The 21340-nt window shown below is 38.1% G+C and overlaps 1 protein-coding gene across 1 annotated transcript in view; it reads left to right on the top strand.

Moving 5' to 3' along the window:
* Nucleotides 1-21340, top strand: part of MPC2 (mitochondrial pyruvate carrier 2) — a 51965-nt gene that overhangs the window by 26011 nt on the left and 4614 nt on the right. Inside the window, exons 3-5 of the mRNA XM_006887403.1 lie at nt 7285-7325; nt 19367-19451; nt 19712-19823. Coding sequence (XP_006887465.1) covers nt 7285-7325; nt 19367-19451; nt 19712-19823 — 238 coding nt within the window. The remainder of the gene's footprint in view (nt 1-7284; nt 7326-19366; nt 19452-19711; nt 19824-21340) is intronic.

The raw sequence follows: 21340 nt of genomic DNA, 5'->3' as shown, positions 1-21340 counted from the left end.
ACAAGCACTGTGGCAATTGGACAATTAAAACAGACATTCGGATGGCGGGGAAGAAGAACAAACTGGGGAGGAGGGTGGAGAGAATGGTGCGGCAATGAAGGAGTGAAAGCCCAGAATCCCTGTGAATGTTCATTGAAACTAATAAAATTTAATAATAAAAAAAAAGAAGGTCTCTGGGAATGTTCCTTCTATTTTTTTTTTCTATAACTTAAGTAGGATTGATGATAAATCTTCTCTCAATGTTTGGTAGAATTCAGCCATGAAGCTATCTGGTCTAGGACTTTTTCTTTGGGGGAGTCATTATATGACCTGCTCAATTTCTTCTTTTGTGATGGGTCTGTCCAAGTGTTCTTCATCTGACCATGTCAGTATGGGTGGGGCATGAGTTTCAAGGAATTTGTCCATTTCCTCTAAGTTTTCAATTTATCAGAGTATAGCTTTTCAATAGTATTCCATTATTATAGATTTCATTTCCTCTGGTTCTTTTATAATATCACCCCTACCATTCCTTCATAGAGTTATTTGTGTCTTCTCTTTTTTTTTTTTTTCTTTTGTTAAGTTTGCCAGTGGTTTGTCAGTTTTATTCACCCTTTCAAAAAACCAGCTCCTGGTCTTATTGATGGTTTCAATTATTTTTCTGTTTTCTGTCACATTGATTTCACCTCTTATCCTTATAATTTCCTTTCTTCTGGAGGCTGTTGGTTTAGATTCTTGTTCTTTTTCAATTTGATGAGGGTATTGGTTAGACCATTTATTTTGCTTATTTCTTTGTTTTTTATATGTTTGCCTATTGCTATGAACTTCCTCTGAGGACTGCCTTAGCTGCATCCCAGACGTTTTTGTACACTGTATTTTCATTATGATTTGTTTTGAAGAACTTGTTTATTTCATACTTTACTTCTTCAATAACCGAGTCCTTTTCTAGGAGGGTGTTATTTAGGTTCCACAATGGTGATTTTATAAGCTTTAGCCTCTTGTGGTTAATTTCTAGTTTTATGACATTGTGGTCTGAGAAGATATTTTGTGTTTTTTAAATACTTTTTAAATTTATTAAGGCTTGCTTTGTGCCCTAATATGTGATCTGTTGGATAATGTACCATGTGCACTTAAGAAAAAAAGTGAATTGAGTTTAGTTGGGTGCAGTGCTCAGAATACATCCACGAAGTCAAGTTGGCTGACTGTGAAGTTTAGGTCTTCTGCATCTTTGTTAAGTTTCTTTTGAATTGACCGATCATTTGGTGAGAGTGGTGTATTAAAGCCTGCTACCACTATTGTGGCGCTATTTCTTCAATTCTGTTAACAGGGTTTTTAAAAAATATATATATATTTAGCATAGAAGTTAACCAATGTTAGGTCTTTTTTTATGTACCTTTTATGGTGATTTTCATTCTGAAGTCCATTTTATGGATTGGGTTTTTTTTTTAAATTTTTTTTTTATTTTATTATTTTTGTGTGAGTGTACCGTCAAATCAGATCTGACTGGTACAGGAGGAGATTGTTCCTCCTTCCCTGGCCTGAAGTGCATTTTATCAGAGGTTAGTATTGCCACTCCTGCTTTTTTTGTGGATGCCATTTGCTTGGTATATTTCTTTCCAGCCTTTGATTTTGAGTCTACCTTTCTCTTCATTTGTTAGATGTGTCTCTTGTAGATAACACATTAATGAGTTTTGTGTTGTTGTGTTTTGTTGTTTGTTTGTTTGTTTTTTTAATTCATTCTGCTACTCTTTTTCTTTTTCTCTTGATTGGTGCGTTAAGTCCATTCACATTAAGTATGATTATTGACAGGCCAGATTTTATCCTTTCCATTTTGCTGTGTTTGGTGTTTGTTTTTTTTTTTTTTTGCTACTTTGGTCCATCCACTTTCCTTTGGTGTCTCTTGTGTGTCAAACTTCCCTTAAAAGTTCTTGTAGGTTTGATCTTGTTTTCATAAATTTCTTAAGTTCTCTCTTTTCTTTTTTTTTTTTTGCAAAGGATGTGATTTCTCCTTCAGACTTGATAGAGAGCTTTGTTGTGTACAGGATCTTTGTTTGGTAGTTGTTTTCTTTCAGCTTTGTGTATATGCCATCCCATTGTCTTCTTGCTCACGTGGTTTCTGCTGAAAATCAGAACTTAATCTAATTGTGTTTTCTTTGTGGGTTGCTGTTTTTCTCGTGCTACTTTCAGTATTTTATCCTTATCTTTTGTTTTGAAGATTTTGACTATGGTATACCTTGTTATTTTCTTTTTTAGGTCTAGTCTATTTGGAGTTCGCTGAGTTTCCTGAATGTGGGTTTCCTCATTCTTCATAATATCTAAGAAGTTTTCTTCTAGTTCCTCTTCCAAAATTTTCTCAATGCTTTCCCTATCCCTCTCATATGCTAGAATTCCAGTCATATGTATGTTATTCCTTTTGATGTCATCCCATATGTTTCTAATGTTTCCTTCATTTTCTTTATGTCTGATCTCTGATTTTTGTTCTAATATGTTTCTGTTGAAGTTCTTGTCTTCCAGCTTCCTGATTCCCTGCTCCATCTCATCTGTTCTACTTTTTTATCCTTCAGGTCTTTAAGTCTTAATATACTGGATTACATTTTCTTGCCTTTCTGTTATTTCTAGTGCTGTGTTGGCAGTATCCTCTCTATCTTGTGATGATTTTTTACATTCTTATACCTCTTTATCTAGAGTTTCAATTCTTTCTTAGATATTCTGCATTTTCTTCCATATTTGTGCAAGTTCCTCCTCATTAGTATTTTTATTCTGGTTCCATGTCTTTGGATTGTTTGCTTTCTAAGTGGTTTCCATGTATTTTTTCCATCATTTGCACCTTCTTTCATAGCTGTTCAAATAACTCTTTATTTATTTTTTTTTCCTGGTTCTCTACCTCCTTGGTATTCCCTTTATTTGCTTCCATGGTTTTTCCCATCATTTGTTCTTTCATTTGTAGCTGAGTGTCTCCATATCAACATATATCATCTGCCTTCTTGACTCTAGGGTATTCATGAGATCTCTAATATTCTCTTCTTTCTCTTGTTTTTGTTTTTTTTGTTTGTTTGGTTGGTTTTGAGAAGGCTTAATTTGTTTTTCCATGTTTGGAGCTGCCTACTGCTTTCTTAATATTATGTTAAGTTTTTCTTGGTAAGTGTTAGATCGTTTTTATTGAGTCTGCAAAAGTGGTGGTTCTTGTCTTCGTAATGCTACTAATTAGTTGCCAGATTAAAATGTTCCGTCTATGGGGTGAGCTACTCACTCTACTGTAGATCCTTTCTGGGGTCCTTTCTTAAAGTCCCTGAGGTTCTCTCTGTTCTGCACTGCAGCTCTGTAGGAATCTAGCCTTGATATAGTCCCCTGACACCAATTCTACAGGTCTCCTTCATGTATGAAGTGGCTGAGTGGTGTGAGGCCAGGTGCTCTACTCAGGCAGGTTCTTATGCACCTTTTCTTCTGGAGCTTAATGTCTTCTTTTGTCTCTGGAATAGCAGGGTATTAGAAATGAGGGCTGAGTGTGGAAACTACAGAACAGTGTCATTGATTTCACATGCAAGCAAGATTCTACTGAAGATTATCCAAAAACGATTACAACAGCACATCAGCAGAGAACTGCTGGAAGTCCAGGCTGGGTTTAGAAGGGGTCGTGGTACTAGGGATATTGCTGCTGATGTTAGATGGATCTTGGCTGAAAGCAGAGAATACCAGAGGAATGTCTTTGACTATGCAAATGCATTTGACTGTGTAGATCATAACAAACTGTGGCTGACCCTGAGAAGAATGGGAATCCCAGAACATTTAATTGTGCTAATACTTGGACCAAGAGGCAGTAGTCAGAACAGAGCAGGGTAACACTGCATGGTTCAAAATTGGGAAGGGTGTACGCCAGCGATGCATCCTGTCTCCATACCTTTTCAACATGTATGCAGAGCAGATTATCCGAGAGGCTGGGCTCTATGAGGAGAATTGTGGCATCAGGATTGGTGGAAGATCTATTAAACAATCTGCGTTATGCAGATAACACAACCCTGCTTGCTGAAACTGAGGAGGACCTCATACACTTGCTGCAAAAGGTCAAGGACTGCAGCCTTCAGTATGGACTGAGGCTCAATGTCAAGAAGACAAAGATTCTCACCACTGGACCAATTGGCAGCGTCAGGATGGATGACGAAGAGATTGAGATTGTTCACAGCTTCAGTTTGCTTGGCTCCACAGTCAACACTCTTGGCACCAGCAGTCAGGAAATCAAAAAGTGTATCGCGATGGGAAAGTCTGCTGTTAGGGACCTCTCTAAAGTACTGAGGAGCAACGGTGTCTCTCTGGAGACTAAGGTGCGCCTGATAAAGGCCATGGTCTTTGCAATCGCTTGTTATGCATCAGAGAGTTGGACAACGACTAGGGAGGACAGAAGGAGAGTGGATGCTTTTGAGCTGTGGTGCTGGAGAAGAGTACTGAATGTACCATGGACTGCCAGGAAAACAAACAGATTCATCTTGGAGAGGATTAAACCAAGCTACTCCTTGGAGGCAAGGATTCTGGGGCTTTGTCTGACATACTTTGGACATGTTGCCAGGAGGGACAGGTCCTTGGAGAGGGACATCATGCTTGGGAGGGTGGAGGGACAGCGCAGGAGGGGAAGACCCTCTATGAGATGGATTGATTCGGTGACTGGGGTAATCGGGATGGGTGTGTCAGAGGCGGTGCAGTTGGCGCAGGATAGAGCAGGGTTTAGGGTTGTTGTGCATAGGGTCGCTATGAGTCAGAAACGACTCGACGGCACATAACAACAACAACAAGCTTAAGCAGCTTTTGTGCAGTGGGCTTCAAGTCAGCCCTGTCTCACAGAGAGCCAAGAAAACTCTTTCCTCTGCTTGAAGTTCTGTATACTAATGTCTCTTGTACTGTTTGGCCTCTGGGATGACCTTGCAGCCACGAAGGCAAGGACACCCAGATAGAGGGACCTATGATGATGCCATTTTACATGTGTTTTCTAGTTATTCATAAAGACAAATTATTTACAAAGTAGAATATTAAGATAGAAATAATACTCTTAATATAATGCAATTTTTATATTTTGAAGTTACCTTATAAAATCATTGTTATATAAATTTGTTTAATTTGTATCTTAAGAAAGAAATTATTTTGTTCCATTCCGTTGTGTGAGAACATGCATACTATATTAAATGCTTTGATAAGTGCTGACTCAGAATGCTTAGTTATATTTTAAGTATTTTTCCTCTCTCTAGCTTCCTCAAGGTGTGTGTGTGTATATATATATAATTTGAAAGAGGAAAAGTAGACAGAGTTATGGAAGAGAGCACTAACTTAAGATTGGATTCTAGCCACATTTCTTACTGACTCTATGGCTTGAGTAGAACTTATGAGCCATACTGATAAAATGAGGAATTAGGATTAGACAGACCTAACATTTCCATTTCCTTGGATTATCAAAGAAATCTGAATTGTTCAAAATAGTACAAACCATCTAACTTTGAATTGTTGTTTTAGTGTTTCTTTCTACATTTGCAATTCAGTGACACTGACCACATTTTCAGGTTATGCTATTATTTTTGCTCTCTTTTCCAAATTATTTCTCCCCCCATTAACATAAACTCATTACCACCTAAGATTCCTATTTCTTCAAGTTTCTGTTGTCAGTTTGATCCCATTTAGATAGTTCTTAAAGAACATAGTACTCAAGGCAGAACTTCTTTACTACTTAAGCTAAACTCTTGTTTAGTTTTTAGATGACATCAGGAGATATTATAGGTTTAAGGTTTAAAGATTCTATCAAGGAAATGTTTCAGAAATTCATTCAACTTCAGTGGCTCCAGAAAGTGTAGAATTCATTATGGTAAAAAGTAAATGGGTACTGTTGTTATGTACTCTTGAGTCAACCATACATCATAGCACGCTTGGGACCAGCAGATCTGAATTTTGCTCTATTTGCCACCAATCCAAAGCTCTCTGATATGCTCAAACCCTTTGTTAAGGTCACTGTATTAATCCTTCTTGCTGAGAGTCTTCCTCTCCCAGCACATCTTTATCCAAGGAACATCATGCCCAAAGTTTGTGAGAGAGTTTCACCATTCTTACCTTTAAGGAACACTCAGGTTGCACTTCCTCCAAGATGGACTTGTTTATTCTTTTGACAGTCCATGAAATATTTCCTGCTCTTTTCTAACACAACTCAAAGCCATCTATTCTTCTGTCATCCTTATTCATTGTCTGACTTTTAGCTGAATAAGTAGTACTTGAAAACGCCACAGCTTAGATAAGGTGCACCTTAGTTTTTAGCTGATATCTTTACCGTGTAGCACTTTAGAAAAGCCCTGGACAGCAGATTTTCCCATTGCCACATATCTTTTGATTTCTTGACTGCTGTTTATATGGGTGTTGATTGTGGATCCAAGTAAAATCCACTAACAACTTCAGTTATATATCTGTCTATCATGCTTCCTTTTAGCCCATTGGTGAGGATTTTTGTTTTCTTGATGTTGAGATGTAATCCATACTGAAGGTTATAGTCCTTGATCTTCTGCAGCAAGCACATCCAGTCTTCCTTACTTGGAGCAAGCAAGGTTGTGGCATCTGCATAATGCAGGTTGTTGATGAGTCTTCTTCCAATCCTGATGTGACATTTCTGCTCATCAAGTTTAACTTTTCTAATGATCTCAGATCTGCTTCAAACCTTCACTTCCTGCAAGCAAGGTTGCACAGTCTGCATAATGCAGGTTGTCAATGAATCCTCTTCTAATCCTAATGTCACATTCTTCTTCCTACAGTTCAACTTCTCGAATTCGCTCAGCATACAGATTAAATAGGTGTAGAGAAAGGATACCACCCTGACCCATACTTTGGTTTTATTGTCAGGAAGAGCCAATTACTGGAATAGGACATCATACTTGTAAGGGTGAAGAAGTGTGTCAGTGAAAGAGAAGAAGACCTTTAGACTGACTCAGTGACAAATTTTCAATACAGCAGAGATTTTATGCATAGCGCAAGATTAAGGGAAGGTTTTGTCTTGTTAGTGGGTCACAATGAGTCAGTCGACTCGTTGTATCTAACATCATCGACAACAATTTTTAACCAGTCATAAAAATACCAATAATTATAAGGTGATCAAATAAATTATATGAAGGATTCATACTGTGATAATGTAATGCCTTTAACTCAATTTTAATTATGCAGAAAACATAATTGAATGTTTAGAGATGGATTGATAAAATTTTTGGTTGTTAGAAATATTGTCATAACTGTTAAAAGATGTGTAAAATATTTTATTTTATTTTATCCTAAACTTTTTTTTTTTAATTTCAGGTCCCAGAACAGTTTTTTTCTGGGCTCCTATTATGAAATGGGTAAGTCTGAGTTTCTATAGAAAGTACTGGGAAAAACCAACAACAATAAAAAAATAGTCCTACTCTTTAATGGGAATTAATTCGTGTGAAGTGACATTTAGAATAGATGTGCTGTAAAGTATTGGTATGCTTATAAATTATTTCAGGGCAAATATTCTCAGGTATGTTACTTTTGCCATATAAAGCATACTACCTACTACTTTAATTTTTTTTTTCCACTATGTAGGTAAAAGACCTTCTGGGAATATATTTGTTATTAAAACATTTTTAGGAGCTCTGGTGGCTTATAGATAGTTTTATTACCAGTCCAAAGGCAGCGATTTGAATCTATCTACCTGCTGCTCTGTGGGATAAGGATGAGCAGTTCTCCTCCCATACAGTATCCTCTATCCTGAGTAATATCCTCTGAAAACTGGCTGGAAGGTCAGCTATGGGTTGATTCCAACTCCTTAGCACACAACAACAGTTATAAAAATCCAACTAGGTAAAAATATTACAGCTGAAGTTGGCTATACAAGTTAAATCTCTCTCTGAAATTTTGTGTCTTGGTGGTTTGGGAGTTTTATGAAGAACTAGGGAACAGCTTTTCTCTTTTCATTTCTATGTACTCTATAATTCCATGTAAAATTTTGATGTTAAAAACTTGAGTCCAGCAATTAATGAATGGAAATCCAAAATCTCTATAAATGTTCATTAAAATTAATAAAATAAAAATTTTTAAGAAACTTGAGTTCCATCAGTTTAACAAAAATAAAATAGAGCATCTTAAATGATTCTACTCTCAACATTAAAAAATGTTGTTATTGTTGTTGTTGCTGTCAAGTCAAGCACGACTCATAATGACCTTATAAACAAAAGGCCTGAAGCCTTTCTATAACTATCGTCCTTTATTGAACTCATAGCGTTTCCAGAGGCATGTTGTTTAGGAAGTGAATGCCACTCCTGCTTCCATTTAAAAAAATAAAACATACATGTTGTTGTTGTTGTTGTTGTTGTTGTTGTTGTTGTTGTTGTTAAATGCCATCGAGAAGGAGAGTCCTCGACACTAAAATAAAAATAGTAGGGGAGCTCTGGTGGCCTAGTGGCAAGAAGCTGCACTGCAATCCCAGAGACACATGGTTCGAATCCACCAGATGCTCTGCCGGGAAAGGAGGGACAATCTCCTCCTGTACCAGTCAGATCTGATCTGACGGTACACAGACACATATACACAAAATAATAATAAAATAAAAATAGTGTGATGTAACAAAAACAAACAAAAAAAAAACAACAACCCACAAACCTGTCATGCTAGTAGAAGGTACATAATTAATTTTCTTTTTCTTCTCTCCCTTTCCACACTTAAAATCATAGTAATTGTATATCTCTAAAACAGAATTAATTGCTGAAATGTGGTTCTTAGTTCTAACATTGAGTAATTAGAGGGCTCAGTCTGACTTGGCATTTCCACAGTTTAGAAGTTTTTTTCATTTTCTCAATCATCTTGATGTTTATTTGATCTTGTATATTAGTATTTTGACATCGTGACACAGTATATGTGCTCATAAGGGCCTTCTTGTCAGCCTTCTTTGGAAACATCTATTATAAGCTCATGTTGAAATCCTGCATAGTCTCCTGATGACAACATTGCAGTGGAAACTTTGGTGCCGTGTGTTCTCTGATGAGAAGGCTCCTTCTATATGCACACTTTATGTGCATGTTAAAGTGTTTTCTCAGCCAGAACATTCTATAATTAATCAGCAGTAGCATGTACATGACCCACAAGAGCTGATGCTGTCTTTTGTTCTGTATTAAGGATTTGAGTCTCTATCTTTTCAAACATTGAACTATGATAGAATCTTCTTAGCGCAAATGATTAAGTGCTTGACTCCTTAACTGAAAGGTTGAGGTTTTGAACTCATCAAGAGTCACCTTGAAAGAAAAGCTTGAAATCTGCTGAAAGAACGTTGTTGTTTTTGTTGTTGTTGTTGTTAGGTGCCATGGAGTCAATTATGAACATTGCAACCCTGTGAACAGTAGATCTGAACCTTGCCATATCATATTCCATCCTTACAGTCTCTGACATACTTGAACCCATTGTTATAGTCATCCTGTCATTCCACCTTCTTGAGGGATTTCCTCTCTTTCTCTGACTCTCTGCCTTTCATAGCATGAAGTGTTTTTCCTACGTATAGTCTCTCCTGACAATGGAGCAAAGTACGTGAAAGAGATTTTCACCATCTTTGCCTCGAAGGAAAAACCTGCTTGAACTTAGACAGACTAGCACTACAATTCAAAGGCTTTGATTCTTCTTTCATCCTTATTCATTATCCAACTTTCAGATAAACAGGAAGCATGATCATTGAAAACTAAAATATGGTTCTCTGATTCCTGGGGATGCAGAGTCAGAATCAATTCAGAAGCAGCTCACATGAGTTTTTTTGGTGCTTGTTTGTTTGCTTGGGTGGGGTTTTTTCAGATCTAAGTCACTTTTTTTGCTTTTTTATCTTTAACAATTTATTCATACACAATTACAGAACTGGAAGTCTGTATTCAGGGTAAGGCTTTCTCCTTGTGTCCATTCTGGAGGAAGGCTGTGTCTTCTTTTACTATTTGTAGATCTGGAAATCCAGGGAGATTTCCATGTGTGTTGGCATCAATCTTTTCCCAGATCTAGAAAGTTCATCACACAGAAATCCTGAGACCAAGGGGTGTACTCCATTTCTGGCTCTTCTTACTAATTTTTAGGACCCTAGCCCTTCACCCCACCTTCCATTTCTTCTTTCTCCTTTTATAAGACAAAAGATGATACACTTCACACCCCAGGGAAACAATCCTTACATTGGATCAAGGCTGTATCTAGATTAAGCATGTTACATCCTACTCAAAACATTTCATCAGGGATGAGGACACCGTGGGGTTGCTATGAGTCACCTACAACTACACAGCACTTAACAACAACATCAACATCGAGCTCTGTGGGGCTGGTGAATAGAAAGTTATGCTACCAAGTCAAAGGTGGGTGATTTTAATCTGCAGACCTCAGGCCTGGTTTTAATTGGTTTTGGTCAAACATTCTTCTAAGTGGTATAGCACTGGTCTGTCCATTTGCTGTACAGAGGTAACTCGTGTTTGCTGTGATGCTAAACACTGTGACACTGATATGTCAAATACAATAATGGTTACCCATGGTGGACAGTGTTTGGTGGAGCTCCCTGATTAAAACAACCTTGGAAGCAGGATTGGCATCCACTTCCAAAATAGCTTGCCTCCAGAAACTCAATGAACTCAGAGAAATGATGAAAGTTATACAGTTGTTCAGGTCTTTCATTCACAGGGTCACAGCGAGTTGTCTAGGACTCAAACGCACTTAACAACAACAACAAGACAAAAGATGATACACTTCACACCCCAGGAAAACAAACCTTACACTGGATCAGGGCTGTATCTAAATTAAGCATGTTGCATCCTACTCTAAATGTTTTATCAGGGCTGACAACACCATGGGGGTGCTTGCATCATTACATAACTCCCACGTTATGTCATTAGAATTAGGGCCCAGAAATGTTAGGGGATGTTAATTGGGCTGCAACTCATAGCAACCCTATGAACAACAAATCTGAAACCTGCACTATCCTGCGCCTTCCTTCTCATCTGTGACACACCTGATCCCATTGCGACAGTCACTGGGAAAATCTATCTTATCAAGAATATTCCTCTTTTTTTTAATATCAATGTTTGTTTCCTTTGTACATTATCCTCCCTTCCCCTCCCCAGTCAACTTTTTCATTTTTTTCCCTTTTTTGTTTTGTTGCACATTTTCTTCCCTCATTCCTCTCTTCTCTCCCCTCCCCAGCAGTACACCCCTTGTTCTAGCTTGTTATCATACATATAATGTCTAATCAGATATTTCTTTGAGATAGTTTTTCCTATCTGTTCTACTGTAGTGTTCATTATCTGTCCACTCTTTTCCCATTCTTTGCCCACCCCTGTCTGTCCTGTTTTATAACAGCGGTTTTATTTGTTATTTGTGACTGAGAGCATTCACTCAGCATAATGTTCTCCAGTCTCCCCCATGTTGTGCAGTACTTTATGAGTTCATTGTATTTCAGTGCTGCATAATATTCCATTGTGTGAGTGTACCATTGGTTTTCTATCCATTTTGTTTGTTACTGGGCATTTGTGTTGCTTCTATCTCTTTACTACTGTGAATAATTCAGCAATAAATAAACACTGGTGTCTTCTCAGTCACTGTAGTTGAAACCAGGGAACTAATCATAAAAGTCAAAGTAGATTATTCTCTTTGAAATGCCTACATATTTAAACATTTGCTTTTAAATGAAAGAGTACAGTTAATTTGCCACTTATCTGCAATAAAGTCAAAGGGTTTTTTGTTGGGTTTTTTTTTTTTCATTTATGGGCCCACTGATTTCTAGTCTACATCTTCTGTCCTAGATAAATTATACCATAGTGTCTGTTAGTATGATTTCTACTAGTTTTCTTTAAGAAAGAGCAAGTTTGTGCATAATAAACAGAATGAGTACATTTGCTAGATTTTTTATAATACTTAAACTTCTACCAATCTTGTGTTTATCTTGTTCACACCTCGTTTGACTTATGCTTTAACAACTTCCCTTTCCTGAATCTTTCTAAAGAATTCACTTTTGTATTCACAGAAATCACAGTGTTCTTTTTTGTTTTAAATTCCATCATACTTAATTAAATTATGTAAATTACATTAACAAGTAAAATTGCATTGACAGATTTAGGGACAAATAGTGATTTGGTGAAATTGTAACTCAACTGGTAGAAGTAAAAATGCGTAAACATATCAAATAGAACACTAGCCAAGTGTGGTCAGGCTGCCTCGGGCATCCATTAACTTATTTACACAAGGAATGGAGATCTTTAACCTGAGAGAATAATTATGTGAAGTCAGGTAAGAAAGCTGCTTTTATTTTTGTTTAAAGTCTTTTTTTTTCACTGTGGGAAAAAATTCTCTGCAACATCTCTTACCTAACTCTTAAACAGTATAGTAGTCAATGTAGCTAATTTTTCAGTTTTCATTTTTATCTGAGAATAATTCATACTCTGTTTCAAGGTTGTATGTAGATTTTTGATAGTTACTTTTCCATCTGGGAGCTGGAATATAGATTAAATTCACAGTTTAAAGGCCTAGGAGCTGTGTTAATGTCCAAGCATTTTGAAATTGGAAAATCTGTGGTGTATTGAATTTTTCAAAGCACTCTTTCTATAAAAGTGTCATATGGGTGTTTTTTTTTAATAAAAGAGAAATTATTTAAACAGATAAATGAAAAGTTATTTTAAACTATCCAATAATCATTTCACTCCTTAATCCAGTAGAGATTATCAGATACCTGGAAAAATCACAGTCTGGAGTGTTGTTTTTTTATGAAAGTGGGGGGGAAAGGAAGATAACATTTTTAGTCTATTCAATGCTAAACAAGTAGGAAATTGCACGGCTAACTCAAAGATGATGCCTCTCTGGTGGTTCAAACCCACCAGCTTTGCAATTTACGGCCTTAGAGTCCCACTGAAGGGTTAATATGATTCACTTCTGACTCAGTGGCAATGAGAAGTGCTCAACGAGGAGCTCTGGTAGTACGCTAAGTATTAGATTGGTAACAGAAAGGTTGGCAAATTGAATCCACAAATCACTCCATTCATTGTGATATATAACCTTGGAAGCCCTAAGAGGCCACTATGAGTTAGAATTGACAACAGTGGTTTTAATTTGAAAATCCTAAGCTGTCTGCCTTAGATTAATACATTCTCTCTCATGTAATCTTCACAAAAAAAGAAAAAAACACAAACCTGAGAAGTTAGTATTAACTCTGTTTTTCATAAAAAATACTGATTGAAAGAATACCAGATTTGAAGAATAAGCAACTTCTCAGTCATGTTTTTAATAAGTGGCAGAATCAGCATTGGAACCCCCAAGGTGTACTTGACTCTAAAGCCTTTACTCTTAAATACTTAACAGAACCACATTTAAAATAGTCAATAGTCACTGTGGGTCTGTCTACAAACAGTAGTTATGTGCCATAGTCACTTGTGACTCTAGTGACCTTACATATAACTCTGAATCATAGGGGCCCTATCCTGAGCCATTCTCTGTCTCTGATGCCCTACCCCCATTACCATATCTATCTATTGCATCCAAAGGCTTTCTCTCCTGCATTGTCCCACCACCAATCTAAGCATAATGTTCTTCTCCAAGGATGTGGTCCCTCCTGGCCACATACCCAAAATCATATGGGGCTTCAAATCCTTGCCTCCAAGGAGCAACTTGGTTCCACCCTCTCCAAGACAGACCTGCTTGTTTTCTTAACAATCCATAGTATGTTTGGTTCTCTTCTCCAGCACCACAACTCAAAGGCATCAATAATTTTTCTGTCATCCTTACCCACTGTCCAGCTCTTTGATGCATAGCAAGTAATTGCAAAGATCATGGCCTGGATCAGGTGCACCTTAGTCTCTAAACTGATATCATTGCTCTTTAGCATTCTGAAGAGGTCCCTGACAGCAGGTTTTCCTAATGCAGTTCATCTTTTGATTTCATGACTGCTGGTGCCAAGAGTGTTGATTGCAAAACTGAGCAAGCTGAAATTAACAATCTCAATCTCTTCTCCATCCATCATTGTGCTGCCAGTTGGCCCAGTGGTGAGAATGTTTGTTTTTGTGATGTTGAGCTTCAGTCCATATTGAAAACTACAGTCCTTGATCTTCTGCAGCAAATGCTTCAGGTCTTACACAGTTTTGGCAAGCAAGATTGTGTCATCTGCATAATGCAGCTTAGAGGATATTTTATATACTTATGTATACTCTAAGCAGTATCTCAATCCATAGTTTATTTGAGTAGGGTTCAGAACAAAGATTAAAAGGAACACCAACAACATGGTGCCCTTGTCCTGAGACTAGGAATGCAATTTGAAAGAATACAAAAGTCAGTATTACATTCTTTCAGCTCATTGCTGTTGAATCAAAACCAACTCATAACTGACTCTCCAGGGGGTATTCAAAGTAAACGCTAAGGGTAAATTGAACTGGGAAAAATTTCCCATCTTTCTCCTGCAGAGTTTGCTAGTGAATTCAGAGTTTCAGAAAGGTACCATTCCTTCCTGTGGCTGCAATTATTTTTCTCGTTAATATTTTCTAGGCACTATGCTGAATTCTTTTAAACTATTTAATTCTGTAATAATCATACTACAGGGATCACACTCATTCACTCATTGCCTTAAGAGTCAAATCTGACTTGTTGTTGACCCTCTTAGTGGGTTTTCAGAGGCTGTGAATCACACAAGAAGAAATTGTACAATAAGTTATCAGTATTTTCGTTTTACTTATGAAGAATTTAAGACAAGTTGTTAATATAACCAAATTGAGATTACACCGCAAAAAGCAGAGATTAGATTCTCAGATATTTTTGTAAGGTAATTTGTATGAGGTTAGAATGATACATAAGGGAGCCCTGGTGACATAATCCACAAAAGTTGTGCAGCTAACCCAAAGGCCACTGCTCGCTGACAGATTGAATCTGCCAGCAGTTCTTTGGGAGAAAGATGAGCAGACTCCCCCATGTGATTTATAACCTTCAAAACCCACTACAGGGTTAGCTATATGTTAAGACTGATGTAGCAGTAAAAAGGAATTAAGAAAAATTTTAAAAAAAAAATTAGAAGAGAGCTGAAATCTTAGTGGGAGAGATCAGTTAATAGCATGTCTCAGAAAAGCAAAATGGGTATTGGGAGTACAATTTTATTATGACATCTTCAAATAGGTACTGTTAGAATATAGTATAGTGCTCACTAACCAAAAGATCAGCAGTTCAAATCCACCAGCTCCTCCAAGCGAGGAATATAGGCAGTCTCCCCTTGTAAAGATTTACAACCTTGGGAACAAGGTGTAGGGTTGCTATGATTCACGCGGAACCAGCTTGGCAGCAGTGAAGTTTTTGAGTTTATAGCCTGTAGTCTTCATAGGTCTGTTCAACAAGCCAGTGAAATAATATTAATAGAAGTCAGTCCCTTTCTTCTTTCTCAACAGTGGTAATTTTCTACCTTGCAGAAAAGGCAGGAGGAAAAAATGAGGAGCAGAGAAAATACCATTGAAATCTGGAAGAAGAATGCAAGAGAAATACTTGGGAAAATATGTGGGAAAGAAAAATGAAAATTGGGGGGTGGAAGTAGTGTTGGTTGATCATATTTATAATTAGGGTACTAATTATACCTCAAACGCAGCCTCTGGCTTCTTGAGGAGAGGCAGGTATGAGGGCTCCGGGCACTTGTGGTGTTCTTTTTGCCCCACATGGGGGTTGGCAGAGCGGACTTGCCAGATGAACTAGGGGTCTGGGGCCCAGAGTTTGCCAGCATTTGGGCATGCCAGGATGGTAAGACACTGAAAGGCCGTGCCTGTCTTTCATTGTTTTTGTTCAGGCATTCCTCTAGGTTATATAGCCCTGGTGTACAAGTTGCCATACAGCAGTAACTTGTGGTTGCTGTGAGGCTGAACACCGTGATACTGATGTGTCAAATGCTTTAATGGTTGGTTACCCAATGAGGACAGAGAGTGGGGTGGAGCTCCCCAATTAAAACAAGCTTGGAAGGAGGAGTGGCATCCACTTCCATAATAGCTTGCCTCCAGAAACCCTATGAACCTGGAGAGAGGACTCTCCTTCATAGGGTCGCTATATGAGTCTCCTGCAATTCGATGGCACTTAACAACAATTATACCTCTGCACTTAACGTATACCCTGTTATACCCTAGAATCATTGCTTTCTTGAACTTGTAGCTTAATTAAAAATCAGTTGGACTTATTTAAATTTTTTATAAATTTGCAAGTATAAATGTTTTGTATTGATAAAAAAATGCTTGCTTTGCTAATTTGTATTTTCTATGTAGAGAGCTTAAACCATGAAAATTATTTTCTTTCCTTTTTTTTTTTTGAAAGCTTAAAGCAGTTTTATTAAGGGGGCTCCTAGGTGGGATTCCTTGGTCTGGAGAGAGAAACAGAGCAGGGGAAAACTGCACCCTCAGGTGGGTTGGGGCAGGTTTGATATTTGGGTTTTTTTAATTGTGGGGTTTTTTTTTATTACTTTAAATGAAAGTTTACAGAGACTTAGCATTTCCAGTCATTCATTGTTGTATTTTTCTCCCTGCCCCCCCCTCCCCCCCAATTCACTCTTCTCCTTGAAAAAGAAAAGCTCTTTCATTGTTAGGCAATCCCTCCCCCCAGGTCCACTCCACTATGCAGCCTTCACTCTGGAATTCTGTAATGACAAGAATACCCATTCATATATCCCTTTGAAACAGTTCTCTCCCTCATCTGTTTCAATGCAATATACATCATTCCTCACCTCCTTTTCTGTCTTCCCTCAACCCTGATGTCAGTCCCATTCTACAACAGTGGCCCTATGCAATATTTGTCCTTTTGTGACTGAGATATTTCACTCAGCATAATGTCCTCCAGGGTCACCCATTTTGCATAGTATTTCATTAGTTCCTTTTTTCAGTGCTGCATACTATTCCATTGTGTGAATATACAAGAGCTTCTCTATCCATTTGTTTGTTGATGGGCACTTGCGTTGCTTCCAGCTCTTTGCTATTGTGAACAAAGCCACAATAAATCTGGGTGTGCAAATATCTGCTTGGTGGGAGTTATGGTTTCCTTAGGGTAAAGTCCCAGTAGTGGAATTGCTGGGTCAAATGGTATTTCTATTTATAACTTTTTGAGAAAGCGCCATATCGCCTTCCACAGTGGTTGTACCATTTTACACTCACACCAACAGTGAATAAGGGTTCCAGTTTCTCCACAACTTTGCCAGTATTTGATGTTTGCTGTTCTGTTAAATTTTTCTATTTTCACTCAGAGGAGATAATATCTCATAGTTGTTTTGATTTGCATCTCTCTTAGAGCTAGGGATTTTGAACATTTCTTCTTGTGTTTGTTTGCCATCTGAATGTCTTCTTTGGTGAAGTGTCTGTTCATATCCTGTGGCCATTTTTTAATTGGGTTATTTATTTTTATCTTGTTGTGGTGCTCAAGTATTTTATAAATTCTAGATATAAGTCACTTATCTGACATGTCATTACCAAATACTTTTCCCCCAATCTGTGGCTTCCCTTTTTACCCTTTTGGAGAAGTTTTTGGATGTGCATAGGGATTTGATTCTTAGACGGTCCCATTAATCTATTTTATCCTCTCTGGGTTGTAGATTTTTCAGGATGCTTGGAGGATTGTTGATGTTGTAGACATCTAGAGTTCTTGCAAGTTTTTCTCTAGTGAAGTTTATAGTCCTAATGAGATTTTAGTCGTAGGTCCATGATCCACCTTGAGTTGGTTTTTGTGTGGATTTTGTTTGAGTCTTCTGCAGATAGTTTTCCAATTTTGCCAACACTACAACCCTCCTTGCTGAAACTGAAGAAGACCTGAAGCGCCTGCTGCAGAGAGTCAAGGACTGCAGCCTACAATATGGATTGAGGCTCAATGTCAAGAAGACAAAGATTCTCACCACTGGACCAATTGGCAGCATCAGGATGGATGGTGAAGAGATTGAGATTGTACACAGCTTTAGCTTGCTTGGCTCCACAGTCAACAGTCTTGGCACCAGCAGCCAGGAAATTAAAAGGCGCATTGCCATGGGAAAGTCTGCTGTTAGGGACCTCTCCAAAGTACTGAAGAGCAATGGTGTCTCTCTGGAGACTAAGGTGCGTCGGATACAGGCCATGGTCTTCACAATCACCACACTGTCTTGATCACCATGGCAGTATAGAAGGATTTGAAATCAGGGAGTGAGATGCCTCCTACCTTGTTTCTCTTTTTAAGGAGTGCTTTGCTTATCCTGGGCCTCTTTACATTCCAAATGAAATTGGAGATTGCCTTTTCCATCTTCATTTGGAACAAGATAGAAAAGGCAGGTTTTTATAGTAAGTGTCTTCAGGGAGGGAAGAGAGGGACATTCCATTGTTGTTTATTTAGCCAGTTGGGCGAGGCATTCACTCCCTTTGTTGACATGTGGTATTCTTTGAATATTTCTTGCACCCCCTGGACCTTGGTCTGGGCCTGACATCCCAGTCTCTTTAGTGAGAAAAGGGGCAACATATCTTTCTTCTAGCTGTTTTCCACTGAACAGGGCCGAAGATCTGGGGCTCAGAGGCTGGATTGGGTTAGCGCATATCCAGGGAAGAAAATGGGTAATAGTAGTAGTAGCTGGTTCACAGTTAAGTTGGTCATTTCTTTTATCCTGTGAAGTAAGAATTTAAAAAGCAGGGAGTGATTAGTAACAATATGAAGAGATACTTATTTTCTCAAAAACTAATTTTCCAAAACATGAGACTTTTTCTACCACTTATCTGTTACTTGTGTTATTGTGAGTGCTTTTGTGTTGCTGTGATCCCAGAAATTATGGGAGACCTGTGAGGGACAGGTTTCAGCAGAACTACCTGGCTAAGATACACTAGGAGGAAAGGCCTGGGAATCTACCTCTAAACCTTAGCCAGTGAAACTTTGAGTCACAACAGAGAATTAACTGATTCATTTGCTTTGGGATGAGCCACTAGACATGGACATCATGTTTGATGAAGTAGAAAGCCAAAAGGATCAAGAAAAACCTTTAATAAGATACACTGACATAGCAGGTCTAATAGTGGATACAAGCATGCCAGCAATCATGAAAATGAAGCAGGGCCAGGCAACGTGTCTTTATGTGCATATACTCTTTATGAGTCACTGTCAGCTCAATGGCAGCTGTCTATCTCCTTATACCCAATAAGAGTAACAAAATAGAAATTGATTTACAAAGCATTTCTGACCTCATTGTAGCTTTTTGGGGTCATAATATATATTATAATGCATAGATACTAAAATAATAGCTATTTGTCATTGAAATCTCTGAATTATTTTGATAATGCATGGATACTAAAATTATACCTATGTTTTGTTAAAAACTCTGAATTATTTTTAGTTAACTGAACGTCAAACTCCATACTCATGATACTTCTCTCTCCTCACCCACTACTCTGTGTATTATGTTTGCTTCTAGGGACTGGTATGTGCCGGATTGGCTGACATGGCCAGACCTGCAGAAAAACTCAGCACAGCCCAGTCTGCTGTGCTGATGGCAACAGGTAATTTTTTTCCCCATAAGCATATTTTCACAAATAGGAAAAAGAGTTAGAGTTACTATTCATTTGTCCTATATAGATGCTCTAGTGAAAGAGCTATTTTGCATAACCGTGAATTATAAAGACTAAAGACTCAGATATGGCATTTCTTTGTCATTCTTAAGTATCATTATTATCCTCATTCATAATTATTTGATTCTAATGTTAATTTTTAAAGTAGTTTAACAGTACTTTTTTAAATTTTTTGTTTTTTAACTTAACAGGGCTCATTTGGTCAAGATATTCACTTGTCATTATTCCAAAAAACTGGAGTCTGTTTGCTGTTAACTTCTTTGTGGGAGCAGCAGGAGCCTCTCAGCTCTTTCGTATATGGAGGTAAGCTTGTCCAGGGTGGAAAAAATACCTCCTTCTAGGTAACTGGACAACAGTAATCTCAAAAGAAAAACATTTTCATGACTATTCTGTATATTCTATATTCTAATACATCTGTACCTGAGGCCAAAATTTTGCCTGTCTAGCACGGTCAGCACTCTTGGCACCAGTAGCCAGGAAATCAGAAAACGTATTGCGATGGGAAAGTCTGCGGTTAGGGACCTCTCCAAAATACTGAAGAGCAACAGTGTCTCTCTGGAGATTAAGGTCTGCCTGATACAGGCCATGGTTTTTGCAATCACTTGTTATGCATCAGAGGGTTGGACAATGACTAAGGAGGATAGAAGGAGAATTGACGCCTTTGAGCTGTGGTGCTGGAGAAGAATATTGAATGTACTATGGACTGCCAAGAAAACAAACAGATTCATCGTCGAGAGGATTAAACCAGGCTGCTCCTTGGAGGCAAGGATTCTGGGGCTTCGTCTGACATACTTTGGACATGTTGTAAGGAGAGACAGGTCTTTAGAGCGGGACATCATGCTGGGTAGAGTGGAGGGACAGCGCAGGAGGGGAAGACCCTCTATGAGGTGGATGGATTCAGTGACTGGGGTACTCAGGATGGGTTTGTCAGAGGCAATGAGATTGGCACAGGATAGAGCACGGTTTAGGGCTGTTGTATATAGGGTCACTATGAGTTGCAAGTGACTGGACGGCACATAACAACAACAACAGAAAAGTTGAAGTGTTTACAAATAAGTTACATGACCAGTGTACTAGCAGGAGAGCTCGCATTGATTATTCACTGTTTTCATCCTCTGGAAAGTGGCATGGTTTTCACTAAACTCTGGAGGCATTATGCTTTTACTATGTCCTGAAAGAGTTGCCTGTTGTAGATGTGTAACTTTTTTTTTCAATTTTCAATTTTTTTTATTATTCATTTCAGAACATCTACAGAGATTTTGGAATTCCATTCATTCACTGTTGCACTTTTCTCCCCACCCACCCCACCCCCACCCCCAGTTCACTCCTCTCCTTGAAAAAAGCAAAGGACAAACTCCTTCATTTGTACACAATCCCCTCCCCGACCCCCCACACACACATTCCCACCCCCAAGATGTGTAACTTTTATAGTGGCAACACTGTGCATGCCTCATTTTATTGTACTTTATAGAGGAGTCATTTTCACAGTCTCTCACATTTTGATAAGTCTTACAGTGTTTTAAACTTTTTTATAATGCCATTATTACATAATTTTAGCCTATCTATAGTATAAACATACCTTGCACGCACTGGGAAGCCAACTTTCCATGTAACTTGCTTTTATCATGATCAGCACTTTTTATTGCAGTGATCTAGAGCCAAACCTATAGTATCACCAAGATAAGCTGGAGGCCTTTTGTGTTCTTCTCTTCAACCATCTCCACTTCCTCTAGTGAGCCACAAATTTGGATTCTAAAAGATGTAAAAGTAGGGGAGAGACTGAGTAAGATGGGTTCAATAATGTATACTGCACTGAAACA

This window comes from Elephantulus edwardii, unplaced genomic scaffold (genome assembly GCF_000299155.1).
Source record: "Elephantulus edwardii isolate Elephantulus edwardi_28Jun2011 unplaced genomic scaffold, EleEdw1.0 scaffold00057, whole genome shotgun sequence".
Taxonomy (NCBI): Eukaryota; Metazoa; Chordata; class Mammalia; order Macroscelidea; family Macroscelididae; genus Elephantulus; species Elephantulus edwardii.
The sequence above is the reverse complement of the archived record's forward strand: the minus strand, read 5'-3'. Positions and strand labels throughout refer to the sequence as shown.